Raw genomic sequence first — 19,172 nt, forward strand, 5'->3', positions numbered from 1 at the left:
AGAAAGGTGGCATTGTCCTCATTAATCTCAATGAGGCTTAAACAGACCACCCTATTTAATAGCACAACCTTCCACCACATCCATCCCCAACATTCCTGGTCCCCCTTATCCTGTTCTTCTTTTCTTTCTACAGCACTTACCACCTCCTAACACACTATATAATTATTTATTGTATTTTTTTAATTGTTGGAATCCCCTCGCATAATATAGCCTTTTTATTTTGTTCACTGCTCTATCCCAAGCACCTAGGAAAGTGCCTACCATATATAGTAGATACTTGATAAATATTTGTTAAATGAATGAATCTCAAATCAGTGGTGAAAGATGTAACATACTTTACAATAAGTGACACTGGACAATTGATAGCCATCTGGGGAAATACAAATACATTGGTTCTAGACTTTACATCACACACCAGGAAAAAATCTAGATGGATTAAAGGCTTAAACAGAAAGATAACAACCATAAAAGTAGTTCAGGAAACCATGGGGAAATGATTGTATACCTTTTGGAATGGGGAAACTTTGTCAAAATATCATATAAAAATCCAAAAGCCATAAATGAAAATATTGATAAATTTAACTACCGAAAGAAATTCCACAAGGCAAAAACACAGTAAACATATTCAAAGACAAGTAAAAAACTAGGAAAAAAGTCACAACTTGGTCTTTCCAATATAAAAAGATTGCCTATAAGATAGATAAGAAAAAGACCAATAGCCTAATAGAAAAATTGACAAATGTTATGAATTAAAAATTCATGGAATAAAAACCAATGGAAGAAATGAAAAGATACCCAATTAAAATTACGTTGAGATATCATTTTAAAAACTTTCAGCCTGATAAGTTCAAAAGCTTGATGACATACTGAGATGGTGGATTTATGAGAAGCACAAACTCTCAACCATTGTTGGTGGAAATTTAAATTTGTATACTTGTTATGAAGTGCATCACAGTAGTACCCATCAGCATATACACTCTTTTTTGAAAAAAATTATTTATTTGTTTTGAGACAGGGTCTCACTCTGTTGCTGAGGTTGGAGTGGAGTGACATGATCTTGGCTCACTGCAACCTCTGCCTCCCAGGCTCAAGTGATCCTCCCACCTCAACCTCTTGAGAAACTGGGACCAAAGGCGTGTGCCACCATGCCTGACTAATTTTTTGTATTTTTTGTAGAGATGGAGTTTCACTGTGTTGCCCGGGCTGGTCTCAAACTCCTGGACTCAATCATTATCTCGCCTCAGCCTCCCAAAGTGCTGGGACTACAGGCGTAAGCCACCACACCCAACTCATATACATCCTTTCATATAGCAATTCTACTTTCAAGAATTTTTTCTTGTTACCAGTCAGGATTAGCTAGGTTAAGTTGAGGTAATAATCTCAAAACATCAATGGCTTAAAATTACAAAGGGCTTTTAAAAATGTCTCACTAGTGCCATAGAAAGACTATCCTTAAAAAAGTATCAAAAAATATGTTAAAAAGAAAAGAGCAAGGTGAAAAAAAAAATAGTGTCATTAGTCGTTATGTCAGTGTAGATCTAAGCTGCCATCTGGTGGTATTTTTCTTCCTCCTGAAGAACTCTTACTGTTTCTCATAGTTCAGGTCTACTGGAAACAATTTTTCTCAGCTTTTGTTTGTCTGAAAAATTCTTTTTTTTTTTTTTTTTTTTTTTTGAGACGGAGTCTCATTCTGTCACCCAGGCTGGAGTGCTGTGGCGCAAGTTCAGCTCACCACAACCTCTGCCTCCCGGGTTCAAGCGATTCTCCTGCCTCAGCCTCCTGAGTAGCTGGAATTACAGGCACATGCCACCACACCCAGCTAATTTTTGTATTTTTAGTAGAGATGGGGTTTCACCATGTTGGTCAGGCTGGTCTCAAACCCCTGACCTTGTGATCCACCTACCTTGGCCTCCCAAAGTGCTAGGATTACAGGCGTGAGCCACCATACCTGGCTGAAAAATTCCTTAGTTCACCTCAAAAATTTTTTTTTTTTTAGAGATAGGAATCTCAATATGGTGCCCAGGCCAGGTGGGACTTGAACTCTTGGACTCAAGCAATCCTTCCACCTCAACTTCCCAAATAGCTGGAACTATAAGGATTCACCATGGCACCCAGCTTACTTCATCTTTATTTATTTTAATTTTTTTTATTTTATTTTCATTTTTTGGAGATGGAGTCTCACTCTGTCACCCAGGCTGCAGTGCAGTGGCATGATCTCGGCTCACTGCAACCTCTGCCTCCTGAGTTCAAGCGATTCTCCTGCTTCAGGCTCCCAAGTGGCTGGGGCTACAGGCATGCACCACCGCACCTGGCTGATTTTTGTATTTTTTAGTAGAGACAGGTTTCACCATATTTCGCCTGTAATCCCAGCACTTTGGGAGGCCGAGGTAGGCAGATCACCTGAGGTCAGGAGTTCCAGACCAGCCTGACCAACATGGAGAAACCCTGTCTCTACTAAAAATATAAAATTAGCCGGGTGTGGTGGCACATGCCTGTAATCCCATCTATTCAGGAGGCTGAGGTAGGGAATCGCTTGAACTCGGGAGGCAGAAGTTGTGGTGAGCCGAGGTCACACTACTGCACTCCAGCCTGAGCAACAAGAGCGAAACTCCGTCTCAAAAAAAAAAAAAAAAAGAAACAAAAAACAAAAAGCCAAGTTTTAATAATTGCTGTGTTTAACAGCTGGCTTGTAACATGCCTGAAAATGCAACAACTAGCTCTCGTGACCTGTTGTGGTCTGGCTCCAGCATACAACTGTGCCACTGCCTTCTCCTTTGCCTGCTGTTTCCAAATAAGCTTCTTTGTTTAGTTAACAGGTGTCCATTTCTTTTTTAAAAAAATCTCCTTTTCTCCCATGAGATGGGGTAGGGAAGATGAACTCCCTTTCTCCTATCCTTAGACTTCCCTGGGCAGGTGAACAAGTCACATGGAAATTTGGTGAGAGGCTTCACTGGGAGGCAAGAGGATTAAAGCCTGTGTGTTCCCAAGAGCCTTCCTTGCATCTGGCCAGCTAACTGCTGCCTTGGCGTAACTTTGGGAGGGTCATTTTCCCCGTTTGGGGTAAGGGTGAATGTTTACAAAATGGGATAGGCTTTATTACTGCTGGTTTGTAGTTGGTGGAAAGAGGAGAAAAGAGCCAGGCAGATCCTCCGTCCTTCCTCTCCTCTTCTTTTTTTTCCCTTTTCTGTTGTCACCATCACATTCCTTGATGTCATTCCTGCCATTGTGAGCTGACAGGCCCTCCCAGCCCTGGTGGACAGACCGTAAGTAAATGGGGAGGAAGAGCTGGGAAGGTGGGGGCAGATCACATCAACATCTTGGCGTTGGGCTGGGTCTGCGTGGAGCCCCAGAAATGTTCCCCAGCCCATTCTTCCCAAGAACCAATGAGTAAAATCAGGGGCCTCCCACCTGAGGTCAGGGAACCAGGCCCTGGAGTGGAACTCGGGGTGGAAAATGGCCTTCTTTGTCAACTGATTCATTCTCCAGAATTCAACTTGTTCTCCAACTCGGTGGTGTTTGAAAGCAACTTTATCCAGGTACCCTCGTGCAGCTCAGGGCCAGCTGTCTTTCTGTTTCCAAAACCTGTTCCTAGGGGTTGGTTAGGAGATGCTGTGGCCTTTTAGAGCCCTGGAGGTGGTGGAGGAGGGACAAAGAAGCCACCAAAGCTAGAGAAAACCAGAAGGTCTGGGTCCCAAGTTCACCTCCATTTGTGCCTACCATATGATAGAGCTACCTGCAGGTCATCTGCTTTAAGGAAATTGATTTATGCCTTACAAAAGGAGAGATCAGAGCTCAGTCTCCAGGCAGGGTTCATAGGCCCTTTCTGGGCCACTTGTCCAAACTGGGTAGTTACAGGGAATGAAGGTTGCTATTAGAAACCCTGCTCTGAAATCCAATCTCCTCACTCTGGGATGGTTTAGAAACAGCCTTGTTTGAAAGCGAAGACACTGGGTAAAAAGGTCTTGCCCAGATCCTACCATTCCCTAAAAGGATGGTGGTGACCAATGGAAGTGAGCCTGGGATGGGGCCACTGGGAGTGGAAGGTGGTCGTTTTCGTATCAAGTCTTAGGCGGGTGCTGCCTGCCTCCCTCTAGTGGTCTAGCCTGAACCCGTGCTCCTGCACAGGAGAGCATAACCAGTTGGTCAGCCAGTAAGCACACACTAAACATCCACTGAGTGCAGAGCAGGAGGTGCAGAGAAAGATCAGTGTCCCTGGCCAGGAAGCCTATGAGTTTGGTTTACCCGTTATTTGGTAACTGTCTAAGCAAGCTCTATGTCAGAGAGTTTGGTCCAGCTGATGCCCCAGGCATGTGCTGGGGGCATTCAGGGCATTCTCTCTGGACTTTGGCAGTTGAAGAAGGCTTTCCAGAAGGGTCTTAAGCCATTCTTTGAGAGACTGCTGAGATTCTGGTAAGTGGAAGAGCAGCGGGGAGGATATTTCAGACAGAGGGGCTTCAAAGTACCTAAGGAAAGGCAGGGAGGCTGGGATGCAAGGTCTGCAAGACACAGACCCATTCAAATGGAGTGGGAAAGCAGCCAGGGGTTATAGGAGAGAAGGTGGAAACAGTTTGAGGTGGTTCTTGGACTTAATTTGGAGACTCTTCACAGAGCAGTGAGCTACTCCCTAATGGAGTCCCCGGATTTTGGAGAGCTGCGTTCATGGCTCCTGCCGCTCCATGGTCCGTTTGCTGCCCACCGGGAGATGTGTAGTTGGGTGATCAACTGGCAAACCTGGGGCGAGCTCATTCCTAACATACCCTTGGTGGAGACAGAGCAGTAACATGGGAAGTCCAGCCTCAGGGTCCAATTTCTAGTCATTTCTATTTGGGTGTAATGATTCATGATTCAGCTGCAAATTTGTTCTCTTAAGGTGTGCTTTTTTTTTTTTTTTTTTTTTTTTTGAGATGGAGTCTCACTCCGTTGCCCTGGTGCGATCTAGGCTCACTGCAACCTCTGCCTCCCAGGTTCAAGCAATTCTCCTATCTCAGCCTCCCAAGTAGCTAGGACTACAGGCGTGCACCACCTTGCCCAGCTAATTTTTTTGTGTTTTAGTAGAGACAGGGTTTCACCATGTTGGCCAAGATGGTCTCAATCTCTTGACCTCATGATCCGCCCGACGTGGCCTCCCAAAGTGCTATTTTTTTGGCCTAATATTAAAACTGTTTAGATTCTCTGAATGGACACTAAGTGACCCAGGTAGCAATAAACTCAGAATGTGCTAGGGAGAGGCTGACCCCCACAGAAAAGTTCAAAGTTTGATTAAAAAAATTTTTTTTTTGATAGAGGCAGGGTCTCACCATGTAGCCCAGGCTGGTCTTGAACTCCTGGCTTCAAGTGATACTCCTGCTTTGGACTTCCAAAGTGCTGGGATTATAGGCGTGAATGACCGCACACAGTCCAAAGTTTACTTGAAGTGATGCAATCCACATATTAGTTATAGTTTTAGTTGTTGTAGTGGAGTTACACTGCTTCCTCTCTCCCCCTTCCTGCACACCACCATCACTATCGTCTCAAAGCAGCATCACCCACAAATATTTATTGAGCACTTACTCTCAATACGTACAACCCTCTGTGTTTTGCAGAGGACATGAATTTTATTCCTCAACATGGGCTCCAGGAAGTGTCACTTTTTTTTTCAAAATCAAAATTCACTTTTCTGGGAACACCATCTGGTCAGGCTGGTGGGAAATTACATTTCAGTCATTCCTGGGGCTTTCCCTTGTCCCCAGTTCCACCAAGGACTGGGCAGTGGTGTCGATGGTTTTACAAAGTCTAGAACATTGACCAGACTTAGTGGCTCATGCCTGTAATCTCAGCACTTTGGGAGGCTGAGAGGGGAAGATCACTTGAGCCCAGGAGTTTGACACCAGTCTGGGCAACATAGTGAGACCCCATCTCTATTTTCTAAAAAAGGTGTAGAGCATTGGGAGAAGGCCCTCTGGCCTTGGGAACACAGGGGTCCCTCCTCATATGTTCCTTACCTGGGTCCCCGTGGCTCCTTAGTGGCCCCAGTTCTGGTGCTTTTCTGCCAGCCGTGCATAGTGAGGTGGGGGGTGTCTTAGCTGAGACATTGTGCCCAGTGGTGGGCATCCAGTATCTCTGTCCTGTGATGGCCCCCTTCTGCTTCAAGAGAATAGATCCTCATTCCATTCAAGACCCAGCAACAAGATAGCCCCTCCATCATCCTGGGAGAAGTGCTCCAAACCTCCCTCAACTCAAGCTGTCTGGGTCTTCCCTATTCAACAGCTTTTTCCTCACTTTCCTCCCCTTCTGGGACTTTCTTCACACAATCTCCCTTTTGGGCCATTAGAAACCAGTGCTGGCTTCTCCTACCCAAAGATGGGGGAATGAAAACTTCAATGCCACTCAGCTTTTTCTTGCTAGTGCATCTTTTTCCAGTTAGATAAAACAGAGGACCCAGAGAAGGATAATATAGGGTTCCTGCAGCCAAGGACCTTAAAGTATATTTGGGGAGACCAACAAAAAGGATCAATAGCAGGTCAGGGCACACCTGCCCCTAGGATGAAGTGCTGCTTTCCAGCATCTGTATCCTTCTACCCCTTGTTTTCTGCTCCTTTCTGACCCACGCACCTGAGGCTGATTTCCAGGTCACTAAGCCCGGGAACTGGAGAGATGTCTGTGAAGGGTCTGCCACCGTGATCCTTGGGGTGACCTCCTCGGTGCCCTCCCTGCCGCTCCCCAATGTCCTCCTGATGGCCAACGTTACCTGGCCCCGGGGTCAGTTTTCCACCTGGAGCACACCTGGTGACGCCCCAGTCATCACCCTCAGCAGGTAAAGGCTTGAGGGAGGGCCGGAAGGGATGGAATGATTGACTGGGATATGCATTGCTTTGTAGCTGGATTTTAGATCAAAAGAAAAGACAGTGTTCTTTAGTGCATAAACCCTATAGAACTCATTCATTCATTTGTATAGCAAGTATTTAATATCTTTTTGTTTGTTTGTTTTTGAGATAGAGTCTCGCTCTGTTGCCCAGGCTGGAGTGCAGTGGCGTGATCTCGGCTCACTGCAAGCTCCACCTCCTGGGTTCACACCATTCTCCTGCCTCAGCCTCCCGAGCAGCTGGGACTCTAGGTGCCCACCATCACACCTGGCTAATTTTTTGTGTTTTTTAGTAGAGACAGGGTTTCGCTGTGTTAGCTAGGATGGTCTCAATCTCCTGACCTCGTGATCTGCTTGCCTTGGCCTCCCAAAGTGCTGGGATTACAGGTGTGAGCCACCACGCCCAGCTGTATTTGTTTAGCATCTATATTTACCAAGCACTGTTCTTTGTGCTAGGATAGGGCAGTACACAGTCCTTGTCTCGAACCTGGTTTTTGAGAATCTTAGCTTCCTTTTCTGTAAATGTGTGTGTGTGTCTGTATACATGTGTGTACATGCAGACACGTTTCCATGTCTTTTAAAATCTTTTTGTAAATATAATTTCAATAATTTCTATTTAGTAATATGAATGAATTAAAATTTACTTGACAAGTCCCTAATATTAGACATTTAGAAATGTTTCTTTTTGTCAATATAGATAGAGAGGGTTTCCAAGGAAAAAGTAGGGATACGAAAGTCAAACACGACTATGAAATCCTGAGATTGAAAAAAAAAATACTAGATATTCAGGAGACATCTATCCTTTTCCTTGCCCTTTCAACACAGTAAGTCAGGATATAGGGAGAAAAAGTCCTAGAAACTGAGTCAGGATATCTTAGTTCCACGTCACACTTAATAAGATCTAAACTTGGGCAAATCACTTAGCCTCTCTAAGCGTCAGCCTCAAAATCTGTAAAGCGGAATTAATCATACTTATCTTGGCAGGGCATAGTGGCTCACATCTGTAATCCTAGCTCTTTGGGAGGCTGAGGTGGGAGGATCGCTTGAAGCCAGGAGTTCAAGACCAGTCTAGGCAACATAGGGAGATCCTGTTTCTACCAAAAAAATACCAAAATAATTAGGTGGGTGTACTGGCACACACCTGTATTCCTACTAAAGTCCTGGAAATTGGAGAGGAGTCAGTCTTAGTAATCACCCCCACTTTCATTACATGAGCTTTCTCCCTTCAGCATCCCCCAGGCAGAGAGGTAGGAGGCCAATGACACTGAGCCACCTCTAGGTGGGCACCCACATGGTTGATTGAAACCACGGGCTCTCTCATGAGAATGTCCTGATTATGCCCAGGCTTCTCCCCCTGAAGTATGTGGAGCTGCGAATCTACGACCGGCTCCAGCGCATCCTGAGGGTTAGGACAGTGACCGAAAAGATCTACTATCTGAAGCTCCATGAAAAACACCCAGAGATTGTGTTTCAATTCTGGGTCCGCTTGGTGAAAATTCTGCAGAAAGGCCTGTCCATCACCACCAAAGACCCGAGAATCGAATTCACTCACTGCCTGGTGCCCAAGATGCCCACCAGCTCCATAGAAACAACAGTAAGTGGGCCTCCCTCCAGGACCTGTTGAGAGATAAGTATATATATGTATATATGTAAGTGTGTGTGTATATATATAGACGTTTCCATGTCTTTTTAAAGCTGTTTGTAAGTATCATTTTGATAATTTCTATTCAGTAGTATGAATGAATTAAAATTTATTTGACCTGTCCCTAATATTGAGACATTTAGAAATGTTTCTGTTTTTTTGAGACAGAGCCGTGCCCTGTCACCCGGCTGGAGTGCAATTGTGCCATCTCGGCTCACTGCAACTTCCACCTCCCGAGTTCAAGTGATTCTCGTGCCTCAGCCTCTAGAGTAGCTGGGATTACAGGTGTATGCCACTATGCCTGGCTCATTTTTGTATTTTTAGTAGAGATGGGGTTTCACCATGTTGGCCAAGCTGGTCCTGAACTCCTGTCCTCAAGTGATCCACCTGCCTTGGCCTCCCAAAGTGCTGGGATTACAGGTGTGAACCTCTGTGCCTGGCCTGTATTTATTATTGTAAATAATGCTAAAACAAGCATTTATATATATGATCTACATTTCTGATAATATTCTCAGATAGGTTTTTAGAAGTAGAATTCAAAGAGCATGGACGTTTTCAAGGCTCTTAACATATATTGCTAGATTATTTCCATAAATATCATACCATATTATACTCTCCAATAATATGAGTGTCTGTGGGCCGGGTGTGGTGGCTCACGCCTGTAATCCTAACACTTTGGGAGGCCAAGACAGGTGGATCACCTGAGGTCAGGAGTTCAAGACCAGCCTGCCCAACATGATGAAACCCTGTCTCTACTAAAAATACAAAACTTAGCCAGGCATGGTGGCAGGCCTCTATAATGCTACTTGGGAAGCTGAGGCAGGAGAGTCACTTAAACCTGCAAAGTGAAGGTTGCAGTGAGCCGAAATCATGCCACTTTACTTCAGCCTGGGTGAAAGAGTGAAACTCCATCTCAAAAAAAAAAAAAAATTAGTATTTTACTGCATATCCTATTACAATTGAGCAGTAAACGTTTTAATAAATTTCCTAGTATAATAGGTAAAAAAGTGGCATTCTCTGATTTTCAATGAGTTTCAGCATTGTTACATTGTTATGTATTTATAGTCATATATATAATACAATATTGTTTTAATATATTTTATATATATATTAATGCCATATATATGGCACTGTCTGTTGTGTTCTTTGGCCATTTTTCTATTGGCAATCTTGTGTTTCTCTAAATTGATTTGTAAAAGAAAACTTTTTTTTTTTTTTTTGAGATGGAATCTCACTCTGTCGCCAGGCAAGAATGCAGTGGTGCAATCTTGGCTCACTGCAACCTCCGCCTCCCGGGTTCAAGTGATTCTCCTGCCTCAGCCTCCCGAGTAGCTGGGACTACAGGCATGCACCACCACGCCCAGCTAACTTTTGTACTTTTAGTAGAGATGGTGTTTCATCATGTTGGCCAGGATGGTCTCGATCTCTTGACCTCGTGATCCAACCGCCTCGGCCTCCCAAAGTATTGGGATTACAGGCGTGAGCCACTGCGCCCGGCCTATAATAAAACTTATACATCAGGATTTTGGACCCTTACAAATATTTCCTCAAGTATTTGCCCTTCCTCTTTGGTTTATTTAGGGTACATCTTTGATACATATAAGACCTTTCCAGGTCCTGCTTGGTATAGAAGCACAGGAAGGAAGGTCAATAGATTGGACTGTCCAAAACCTTCAGATTTCAGAATCTAAATGCTTTCCTCCTCTCACTTAAGTTCTGTGCTTCAGGTATGTTATTGACTTTGAAGGTCAGCAGTTTTATAGCCTGACATCTCTGCTTCTGAACATTCAGATCTGTACTCTGGACAGAGCAGCCACCATAGTTGACCAGGGAGTGGGTGTGACGCTGCCAGGGGTCCCATTTTTTGTTGGATGATTCTCGGGGCTTAATGCTGAAGGAACAGGTTCCCAGGGCTAGGGTGTGAAACTCAACTGTAATATCACAAACCCCTTCAAAGTTGTACCCCGAGAAGGCCAAGAACTCTCTGAGCAGACCTATCCATCTGACGCTAAATTTCTCCATCCAGCCTGAAAACAGCCTCCTGTCATCCCCCCAGCCTAGCGAGTCCCTTGTGCTGCTGGCGGCTGAGCAGACCGGTGGCAGTTTCTCACAGCTCTCAGGAAAGCCCCAGCTCACAGCAGACAGGTGGGTCCTCTGTGGGGTCAGTTCCAGATCCCTTCCTCCAGCGTGAAGTCATGGGATCAATGACACCCTCTACCAATCTATCTCAGTTCCTTCTTTGTATTTTAGATAGTCATGCACATGGCTTTTTCTGTCAATTTTATTGTAAGCCTGCCTTTGAAAACAAGGTCTTTGGCTCTTTGATCTGAATATTCACTCCTTAGGCAAAATCCAGTGTTTTCTAACGACAGGTGTTCAATAAAAGGAATGAGGGATGAGAAAATCAATTCAAAGAAGTGAAGCTAACAAAGCAGGCTCATGGTGGAGTTAGCTATTGACTATTTCCAATCCAAGCTCACAAGGATCCCTGGGGTAAAACCCTAGTTCTCTTTGCCTCATCTGCCTCTTCTTTTTTTGTTTTCTTTTTGCTTCTTTTCTTTTCTTTATTATTATTATTATTATTATTATTATACTTTAAGTTCTAGGGTACATGTGCATAACGTGCAGGTTTGTTACATATGTATACTTGTGCCATGTTGCTGTGCTGCACCCATCAACTCGTCAGCACCCATCAACTCGTCATTTACATCAGGTATAACTCCCAATGCAGTCCCTCCCCCCTCCCCCCTCCCCATGATAGGCCCCAGTGTGTGATGTTTCCCTTCCCGAGTCCAAGTGATCTCATTGTTCAGTTCCCACCTATGAGTGAGAACATGCGGTGTTTGGTTTTCTGTTCTTGTGATAGTTTGCTAAGAATGATGGTTTCCAGCTGCATCCATGTCCCTACTAGTTCAACCATTATGGAAAACAGTATGGCGATTCCTCAAGGATCTAGAACTAGATGTACCATATGACCCAGCCATCCCATTACTGGGTATATACCTAAAGGATTATAAATCATGCTTCTATAAAGACACATGCACACGTATGTTTATTGCGGCACTATTCACAATAGCAAAGACTTGGAATCAACCCAAATGTCCATCAGTGACAGACTGGATTAAGAAAATGTGGCACATATACACCATGGAATACTATGCAGCCATAAAAAAGGATGAGTTTGTCTTTTCTTTTTTTTTTTGGAAGACAGAGTTTCACTCTTGCTGCCCAGGCTGGAGTGCAATGGCGTGATGTCGGCTCACTGCAACCTCCACCTTCTGGGTTCGAGCGATTCTCTTGACTCAGCCTCCCAAGTAGCTGGGATTACAGGCACCTGCCACTACACTCAGCTAATTTTTTGTATTTTTAGTAGAGACAGGGTTTCACCATGTTGGCCAGGCTGGTCTCGAACTCCTGACCTCAGGTGATCCACCCACCTTGACCTCCCAAAGTGCTGAGATTACAGGCGTGAGTCACCGTGCCTGGCCCTCACCAGCCTCTTCTGCAAAACGGACAGAATAAGGGAAACTACCGGTAGCTCCAAAGTCTCATTAATTTACTAATAATTGTATTAGATTCTTTCTGTAAAAAGTGATAGAAACTCAAAGTAAGATAGTGCAACCAATATGTTGCACCACTGCAACTTGTAGGGTATCATCAGAATGCAAATTTATTTTGTCTGGCCTTCATAACTTTTTCAGTGGCAGAAGTTTTCCTCTTGCCCCTGGATAAAAGCTGGATTTCTGGGCCGGCTACATAGCATATGGGCTCTCTCTGAGAATATATAAGGTCCTTTGGTCCATTTAAATTGCAAAAGCAGCCTCAATTCTGAAATTAAAATAGCTAATGTCTGAAAATTATCAAAACCCTGAACTTATCACATCTTCTTCTTACCCTCAGTCTGGCTCCCTATCAAGGTGACCTTTCCTAGTGGGGAACTGGGTTGTCACTCTTCTTCTCTTTCTGTTTCCTAATATTTAAAGCTAACTTTTTTCTCTTAGGAACTTTCTTTTTTCTTTTTCCTCCTTTCTCTCTTTTCTTTCTCTTTCCTTTCCCCCTCCCCTCCCCCCTCCCCCCTCCCCTCCCCTCCCCTCCCCTCCCCTCCCCCCTCCCCCCTCCCCTCCCCTCCCCTCCCCTCCCCTCCCCTCTCCTCTCCTCTCCTCTCCTCTCCTCTCCTCTCCTCTCCTCTCCTTTGCTTTCCAACAGTGTCTCACTGTGTTGTCCAAGCTGGAGTACCGTGCCATGATCTTGGCTCACTACAGCCTCAATCTCCTGGGGTCAAGCAATCCTCCCACCTCAGCCTCCCAAGTAACTGGGACTACAGGCATGCACCACCATGCCTGGTTAATTTTTTAAATTTTTAGTAGAGACAAGGTCTTGCTATGTTGCCCAGGCTGGTCTCAAACTCCTGAACCGAAGTGATCCTCCCACCTTGGCCTCCTAAAGTGCTGGGATTATAGTCATGAGCCATTACAACTGGCCAGGAGCTTTCTTGGGTTCTTCAAAATCTCCTTTCTGGCCCCTCAACTGCAACACCTCCCTTTCATCTGGCCACGCTGCACCCCCCACCCCCATCCCCACCCCTCCAGCCATGGCTCTGCAGGGGCCATGCCCCCCCAGGCACTAGCTATCCCCTCACCCCTTTAAGGAGTCCTCTTGGGTAGGGCTTACAGTGGCTCCAGGCTGGTGTGCACGTGCTCTCTCTCTCTCTCTCTCTCTCTCTGGAAACATCCTCTCATATTTTGACCAGCCACTGGAGAGGAGGACCTTGCTTCCTAGGCACAGAAGCAACTCTTCTCCCAGAGCCCAGGAGCCACAGCTCAAGCTCCCTGGGTTGACCCAAGAAGGCTCTCTCTTTCAGCTTGAGGAGAAGGAGCCAGCAGCTCTTTACAAAGGACTCTCTCCCCACGTGACAACCCAAGCCCTTGGTTACCAAGACTGGTAATCCCTCAGGCCCCCCAGCTCACTCTCACTTCTCTGATCTTAAATTTTTGGTCCCTGGGATTTTGTCTTTGAGTCAGAATACGTTATATCCTCAACACATCAAAGTAGTACTTAAGGTCTGAAGAGTTGTTTGTTCCTCCAGCAGAGCAGGCCTTAGCTCCAGGCTCCCTCCTCCTCCTCCCGTGTGGCTTTTTCTCCTCGGGTTGCCTTTAACATTATTCCATATATGCATATTGTGCCCCGCATTTCCATACATGTGCTTAAAGCACTGGCGCTGGAAAAAGGCATAACTAGAAAGAGAGTTTTTTTGTTTGGTTTCATTTTGTTTGAGAAGGAGTCTCACTCTGTCACGCAGACTGGAGTGCAGTGGTGCCATCTCGGCTCACTGCAAGCTGCACCTCCTGGGTTCAAGCGATTCCCATGCCTCAGCCTCCCAGTAGCTGGAATTACAGGCGTGTGCCACTATGCCCAGCTAATTTTTGTATTTTTAGTAGAGATGGGGTTTCACCATGTTGGCCAGGCTGGTCTTGAACTCCTGACCTCAAGTGATCCTCCCACCTCGGCCTCTAAAAGTGCTAGGATTACAGGCGTGAGCCACTGCACGCAGCCAAAAGTGGTTTTTAAGTTAAATTTTAACAATGTTTTCGTTTTCTTCTATTGCTTTCAATAACCCCAAAATTCCCTGGGCTCCAACAGGAACAATGACACTGCCATTGAAATAGACAACTGCAGCAGCTACAGGATACCCTCACCAGTGGCATCTCCAATCAATTTGAATATACCCATGAGAGCTGTCTTGAGCCACAGCCTCTGGGAACAAGAGGATCCAGATGAGCACCTTCTACAAGTTCCTGTAGCCAGTTCCCTAGGAGAGCACTTCCTGGGACCCTGACACCTAGGCAAAACATGCTTTTCCTGGCATGCGTGTACTTGTACTTGCTACCACCTCTTATAATGCTCCTTTCCCATTGTGAGCCAAGTGACCATGGGAGAGGTAAGATGGTGTTTCCAACAAGGTGCTTCTATGCTTCCACCAATAAACTTCCAAGTGAGTCCCTAATTGTTACAGGTTGTGCTATAGGGAGGCTCCAGTTTGGGAAAGGACTGACTGAGAACAGGAGCGTTTTTGGAAAAATAGGTGGGAAAAGTTACTATCTGTGTATTAGTCCATTCTTGCATTGTTATAAAGAACTACCTGAGACTGGGCAATTTTATTTATTTATTTATTTATTTATTTTGGAGATAGAGTCTTGCTCTGTCGCCAGGCTGGAATACAGTGGCGTGATCATGGCTCACTGCAACCTCTACCTCCTGGGTTCAAGCAATTCTCATGCCTCAGCCTCCCAAGTAGCTGGGACTACAGGCACCCAATATACCTGGCTAATTTTTTGTGTTTTAGTAGAGATAGGGTTTCACCACGTTGCCCAGGCTGGTCTCCAACTCCTGAGCTCAGGCCATCCACTCACCTTGGCCTCTCAAAGGGCTAGGATTACAGGCGTGAGCCACCAGGCCCAGCCTTGAGACTGGGTAATTTATAAAGAAAAGAGGCTAGTTGGCTCATGGTTCCCCAGCTGTACAGGAAGCATGGCTGGGGAGGCCTCAGGAAACTTACAATGAAGGCAGAAGACAAAAGAGAAGCAGACCTGTCCTACATGGCTGGAGCAGGAGAAAGAAAGAAGGGGGAGGTGCTATACACTTCTGAACAACCAGATCTCGTGAGAACTCACTATCATGAGAAAAGCAAGGAGGAAATCCACCCCCATGATCCAATCATCTCCCACCGGCCACCTCCTCCAACACTGGGGATTAAATTCCACATGAAATTTGGGCAGGGAGACAGATCCAAATCATATAGTAGTCTGCTCAATTGAAACCACACAATAGCCAAGTAAAGCCAAGAAAGCCAGTCCAAGACTGGCTTGGAAAGGGCCTCTGAGGAGAGGAAAGGGCCTCTGAGGAGAAATCAACTTTCAAAGGGGCAGGGGGAAATAGAGGCCGAGCTACTACAAGCCCAAAATAAAAGAAATCCTGAGAAGGATGGCAACCAGCTGGAAGATTCCTTTGTGTTGCTCCATTATCTCAAGCAAGAAATTGAGTCTTTGGCTGGGCACAGTGGCTCATGCCTGTAATCCTAGCACTTTGGAAGGCTGAGGTGGGTGAATCACTTGAGGTCAGGAGTTCGAGATCAGCCTGGCCAACATGGCAAAACCCTGTCTCTACCCAAAATACAAAAATTAACTGGACGTGGTGGTATACACCTGTAGTCCCAGCTACTCAGGAGGCTGAGGCAGGAGAATTACTTGAACCAGGAGGCAGAGCTTGCAGTAAGCCAGGATCATGCCACTGTGCTCCAGCCTGGGTGACAGAGCCAGACTCCATCTCAAATAATAATAATAATAATAATAATAATAATAATAATAATAATAATAAAAAATTAGGTCTTCCTCGCCCCACTCCCTGTGTTAGTGTAAAGCTATGAAGGCTCCCCCTGGCCCACACAACATTTTGTTGCTAATGAAAACATGGTGAGGAAGATATTGACTGCCCATCACCAGAAATCCTGATTGATTTGACTATTCCTACCCAGAACCTAATGAAAGTGAACTGGAAGACATGGCATCTTTAAGTATTGGGAATGGGGCAGGAGCTTTGGCCAACGTTTGTACACGTAGGGAGTATCTACAAGGAAAATACCTTTTTTTTTTTTTTTTTTTTTTTTTTGAGACAGAGTCTTGTTCTGTTGCCCAGGTTGGAGTACAGTGGTGTGATCTTGGCTCACTACAACCTCCGCCTCTCAGGTTCAAGTGATTCTTGTGCCTCAGCCTCCCAAGTAGCTGGGATCACAGATGTGCACCACCAGCCCGGCTAATTTTTGTATTTTTAGTAGAGACAGGGTTTCTCCATGTTGGCCAGGCTGGTCTTGAACTCCTGACTTCAGGTTATCCACCCTCCTCAGCCTCCCAAAGTGCTGGGATTGCAGGCATGAGCCACCACGCCCAGACCCACCATGCCCATTCCAATATTTAATAAGTATTCGTCAAGCTCCTGCGAGGGGCTAGACACTGCATTTGATGCTAAGTATATTGGAGAGAACAAGACAGATGGACAAGTTACCTGCCTTTAGGGAGGGTCTGGGAGAGATGCCAAGCCCTATTTTGGAGACACAGGGAAGCCATTAATGTTGACCTGATGTCTGAGCCACCTAGCCTGCAAATGAAGGCTGGAGGCGCTGCTTTCCAGCATGTGTGGTTCACATCCTGTGTGGTGCAGAGAGAAAGAACATGGTTGCCCTCTCTCTTGTGCGTGCTCAGTTGTGCTGAGTAGTCAAATCTGGCTGAAGTGAGTCAGAAAAGACATCTGAGCTAAGAGGATGCCTGATGCTTGCCTCCAGTAAAATTAAAAACAAGTTTCCTTTCAGCATGTTACAATCAAATAAGCTGAGCATTGTTGGTGCTGGTGTGGGACATTTAGCAGCTGAACTTAGAAGAGACTACTGTGCAGCGTGATTGTACTTCCCAGTGCATGCCTGTTGTCCTGGTATCATTATTAATACATACCCATTTCACCCTGAGAAGTGTCCCTCAGTGAATCACAAATCATGTTGCCACCCTATCTATATGGCATGCTTACAAATGTTTAAAAGGCTTGTCATCCCCACTTCTTTGTCTTGGTTTAAGCCTTCATCAGCCCTCACCTAGACTATTGTATTAATAGCAACCCCAGACTGGGCACAGTAGCTCACACCTGTAATCCCAGCACTTTGGGAGGCTGAGGCAGGCGGATCACAAGGTCAGGAGTTCAAGACTAGCCTGGCCAATATGGTGAAACCCCATCTCCACTAAAAATACAAAAATTAGCTGGGCGTGGTGGCACACACCTGTAGTCCCAGCTACTCGGGAGGCTGAGGCAGAAGAATCACTTGAACCCGGGAGGCGGAGGTTACAGTGAGCAGAAATGGTGCCACCGCACTCCAGCCTGGGCGACAAAGCCAGACTCTGTCTCAAAAAACAATAAAATAAAATAAAATAGTAACCCCAATTGGTCTCCTAGACTTTATCATAATAGTAGCTAACATCTTTAAAAATTTGCTATCTTCCAAGCACTATACTGACTTTACAAAGATCACGTAAACCACAGCACAAGCCATTGAGAAGCAGATCTTATTATTACATTTTATAAATGATAAACCGGAGCCACAGAGAGGTTCAAGAACTTGCTTAAGGTCACACAGGTAGGAAGTAGCAGAGCCAGGACTTGAAGCCAGTCTGTCTAACTTCGAAGTCCAAATTACTCTTGATGGCTCTCCAATGTCTTCCCAACTCATTCCCTTTTCATACCTCTAACAGAGCAACCTTTTTGACACATAAATCTGACAGAAAGGATTTACATGGTGGCTCATACCTGTAATCCCAGCACTTTGGAAGGCTGAGGTGGGCAGATCACTTGAAGTCAGAAGTTTGAGACCAGCCTGGCCAACATGGTGAAACCCTGTCTCCACTAAATATGTCAAAATTAGCTGGGCATGGTGGTGTGTGTCTGTAATCCCAGCTATTCAGTAGGCTGAGGCAGGAGAATCTCTTGAACTGGGGAGGCAGAGGTTGAAGTGAGTTGAGATCATTCCACTGCGCTCTAGCCTGGACAACAGAGCGAGACTCTGTCTCAAAAAAAAAAAAAATCTGACCAAGCTTGCCCTTAATAAAACCAAACCCTTTGACATGAAATGACCAGGCTCCTGCCTCTCTCTCCAGCCTCTCCACTGGCCACTGCTGCCGTAGAATCTTATGCTCCCACCATGCCAAATTTCTTGTGGTTCCCTAAATGCACCATGTTTTAAGATACTTCGAGGACATTGTATACACTTTTGTTCTACCTGAGATACCTTTACTTACTTTCTCCACCTATTGCCCTCATGACACTTATCTTTATTGATGGATTTCTTCAGTGCTACTATTGTGCCTTACATGTGCCTTGTATTATAGCATTTTTATAGTATTTCTCACCCAATTGTGGCTATTTGTTTACATGTCTGTCTCCCTGGTGGAGCTATGAACTCTTTGATAACAGATGCCATTTTATGTCAGACTTCTTTGGTTGCCAGTAAGAGAAGCTGACTCTAATCTAAACCAAAAGGAATTCATTGGATTGTTGTAGGTTGGCTCACAGAATCAAAGGGACAACTGCGGAGCCGGTCTTGGAACGCTCTGACACCAGAACAGCTCTGCGAATTCAGATAAGGGTAGTGAATTGACCATTTCATCAAATGCTGCAGCAGGCTGGGTGGTTTCCCTAAAGGAAATTGAGGTGTGTTACAAGAAGACCAATAGGGGAACAGGTATCCAGTGGCTGATAATAACAAATTTCCAAGGCAGTCTCTGTTCTCTGTTGGAAGAGATACTCCACCATGGTCCTTGAGCATCTCTACACATCCTTGCTAAGCGTGTCAAATTTCAAGTCCTAACTGTCATCTGTCTCTGGGGGAGGGGACAGGTTTGGTTACTGTTCATTGTAAAAATTACTGAGCCTTTTGCCATGGATACCTCAGCTGTATGCAAAACCCCTTGTGTTGCTGGGGGATAGGGCAACTGGTTCAGCCATGCTGGTGCTCCTGCTGTTTGCTGTTGGCAATAAACTATACTGTTTTTGTTCATTGAATCTCTGTCTACTTTGCGCACCTAAGTGATCATGGTAAGTCAACCTGCATGCTTGCTTAGTCATTTTTTTAGAATATTGTTACTCCTTGACATC

At 45.3% G+C, this 19,172-nt stretch overlaps 1 protein-coding gene across 2 annotated transcripts; it reads left to right on the forward strand.

The window, feature by feature from the left end:
* Nucleotides 1–3,277: 3,277 nt before the first annotated feature.
* On the forward strand, nt 3,278–19,079 carry GARIN1A (golgi associated RAB2 interactor 1A). Of its 2 annotated transcripts, XM_007982839.3 has the most exons (6): nt 3,278–3,536; nt 4,352–4,410; nt 6,609–6,793; nt 8,186–8,435; nt 10,510–10,628; nt 14,124–19,079. In XM_007982839.3, exons 3-6 carry the CDS (start codon nt 6,714–6,716, stop codon nt 14,317–14,319), a joined length of 645 nt encoding a protein of 214 aa, XP_007981030.1. In that variant the 5' UTR covers nt 3,278–3,536; nt 4,352–4,410; nt 6,609–6,713; the 3' UTR covers nt 14,320–19,079. The 2 variants fall into 2 exon arrangements, with proteins under 2 accessions (XP_007981030.1, XP_007981029.1); XM_007982838.3 differs by lacking the exon at nt 4,352–4,410.
* The last annotated feature ends 93 nt before the right edge of the window (nt 19,080–19,172 follow it).

Source organism: Chlorocebus sabaeus, chromosome 21 (assembly GCF_047675955.1).
Source record: "Chlorocebus sabaeus isolate Y175 chromosome 21, mChlSab1.0.hap1, whole genome shotgun sequence".
Classification (NCBI taxonomy): Eukaryota; Metazoa; Chordata; class Mammalia; order Primates; family Cercopithecidae; genus Chlorocebus; species Chlorocebus sabaeus.

What these genes read in the sequence shown, in the direction of transcription:
- GARIN1A (XM_007982838.3), top strand. Translation starts at nt 3,384, where the DNA reads ATGAGTAAAATCAGGGGCCTCCCACCTGAGGTCAGGGAACCAGGCCCT. An exon ending in TTGAAAGCAACTTTATCCAG is followed by an intron (nt 3,537 to 6,608) that starts GTACCCTCGTGC and finishes GCTGATTTCCAG; the next exon opens with GTCACTAAGCCCGGGAACTG. An exon ending in CCCCAGCTCACAGCAGACAG is followed by an intron (nt 10,629 to 14,123) that starts GTGGGTCCTCTG and finishes GGGCTCCAACAG; the next exon opens with GAACAATGACACTGCCATTG.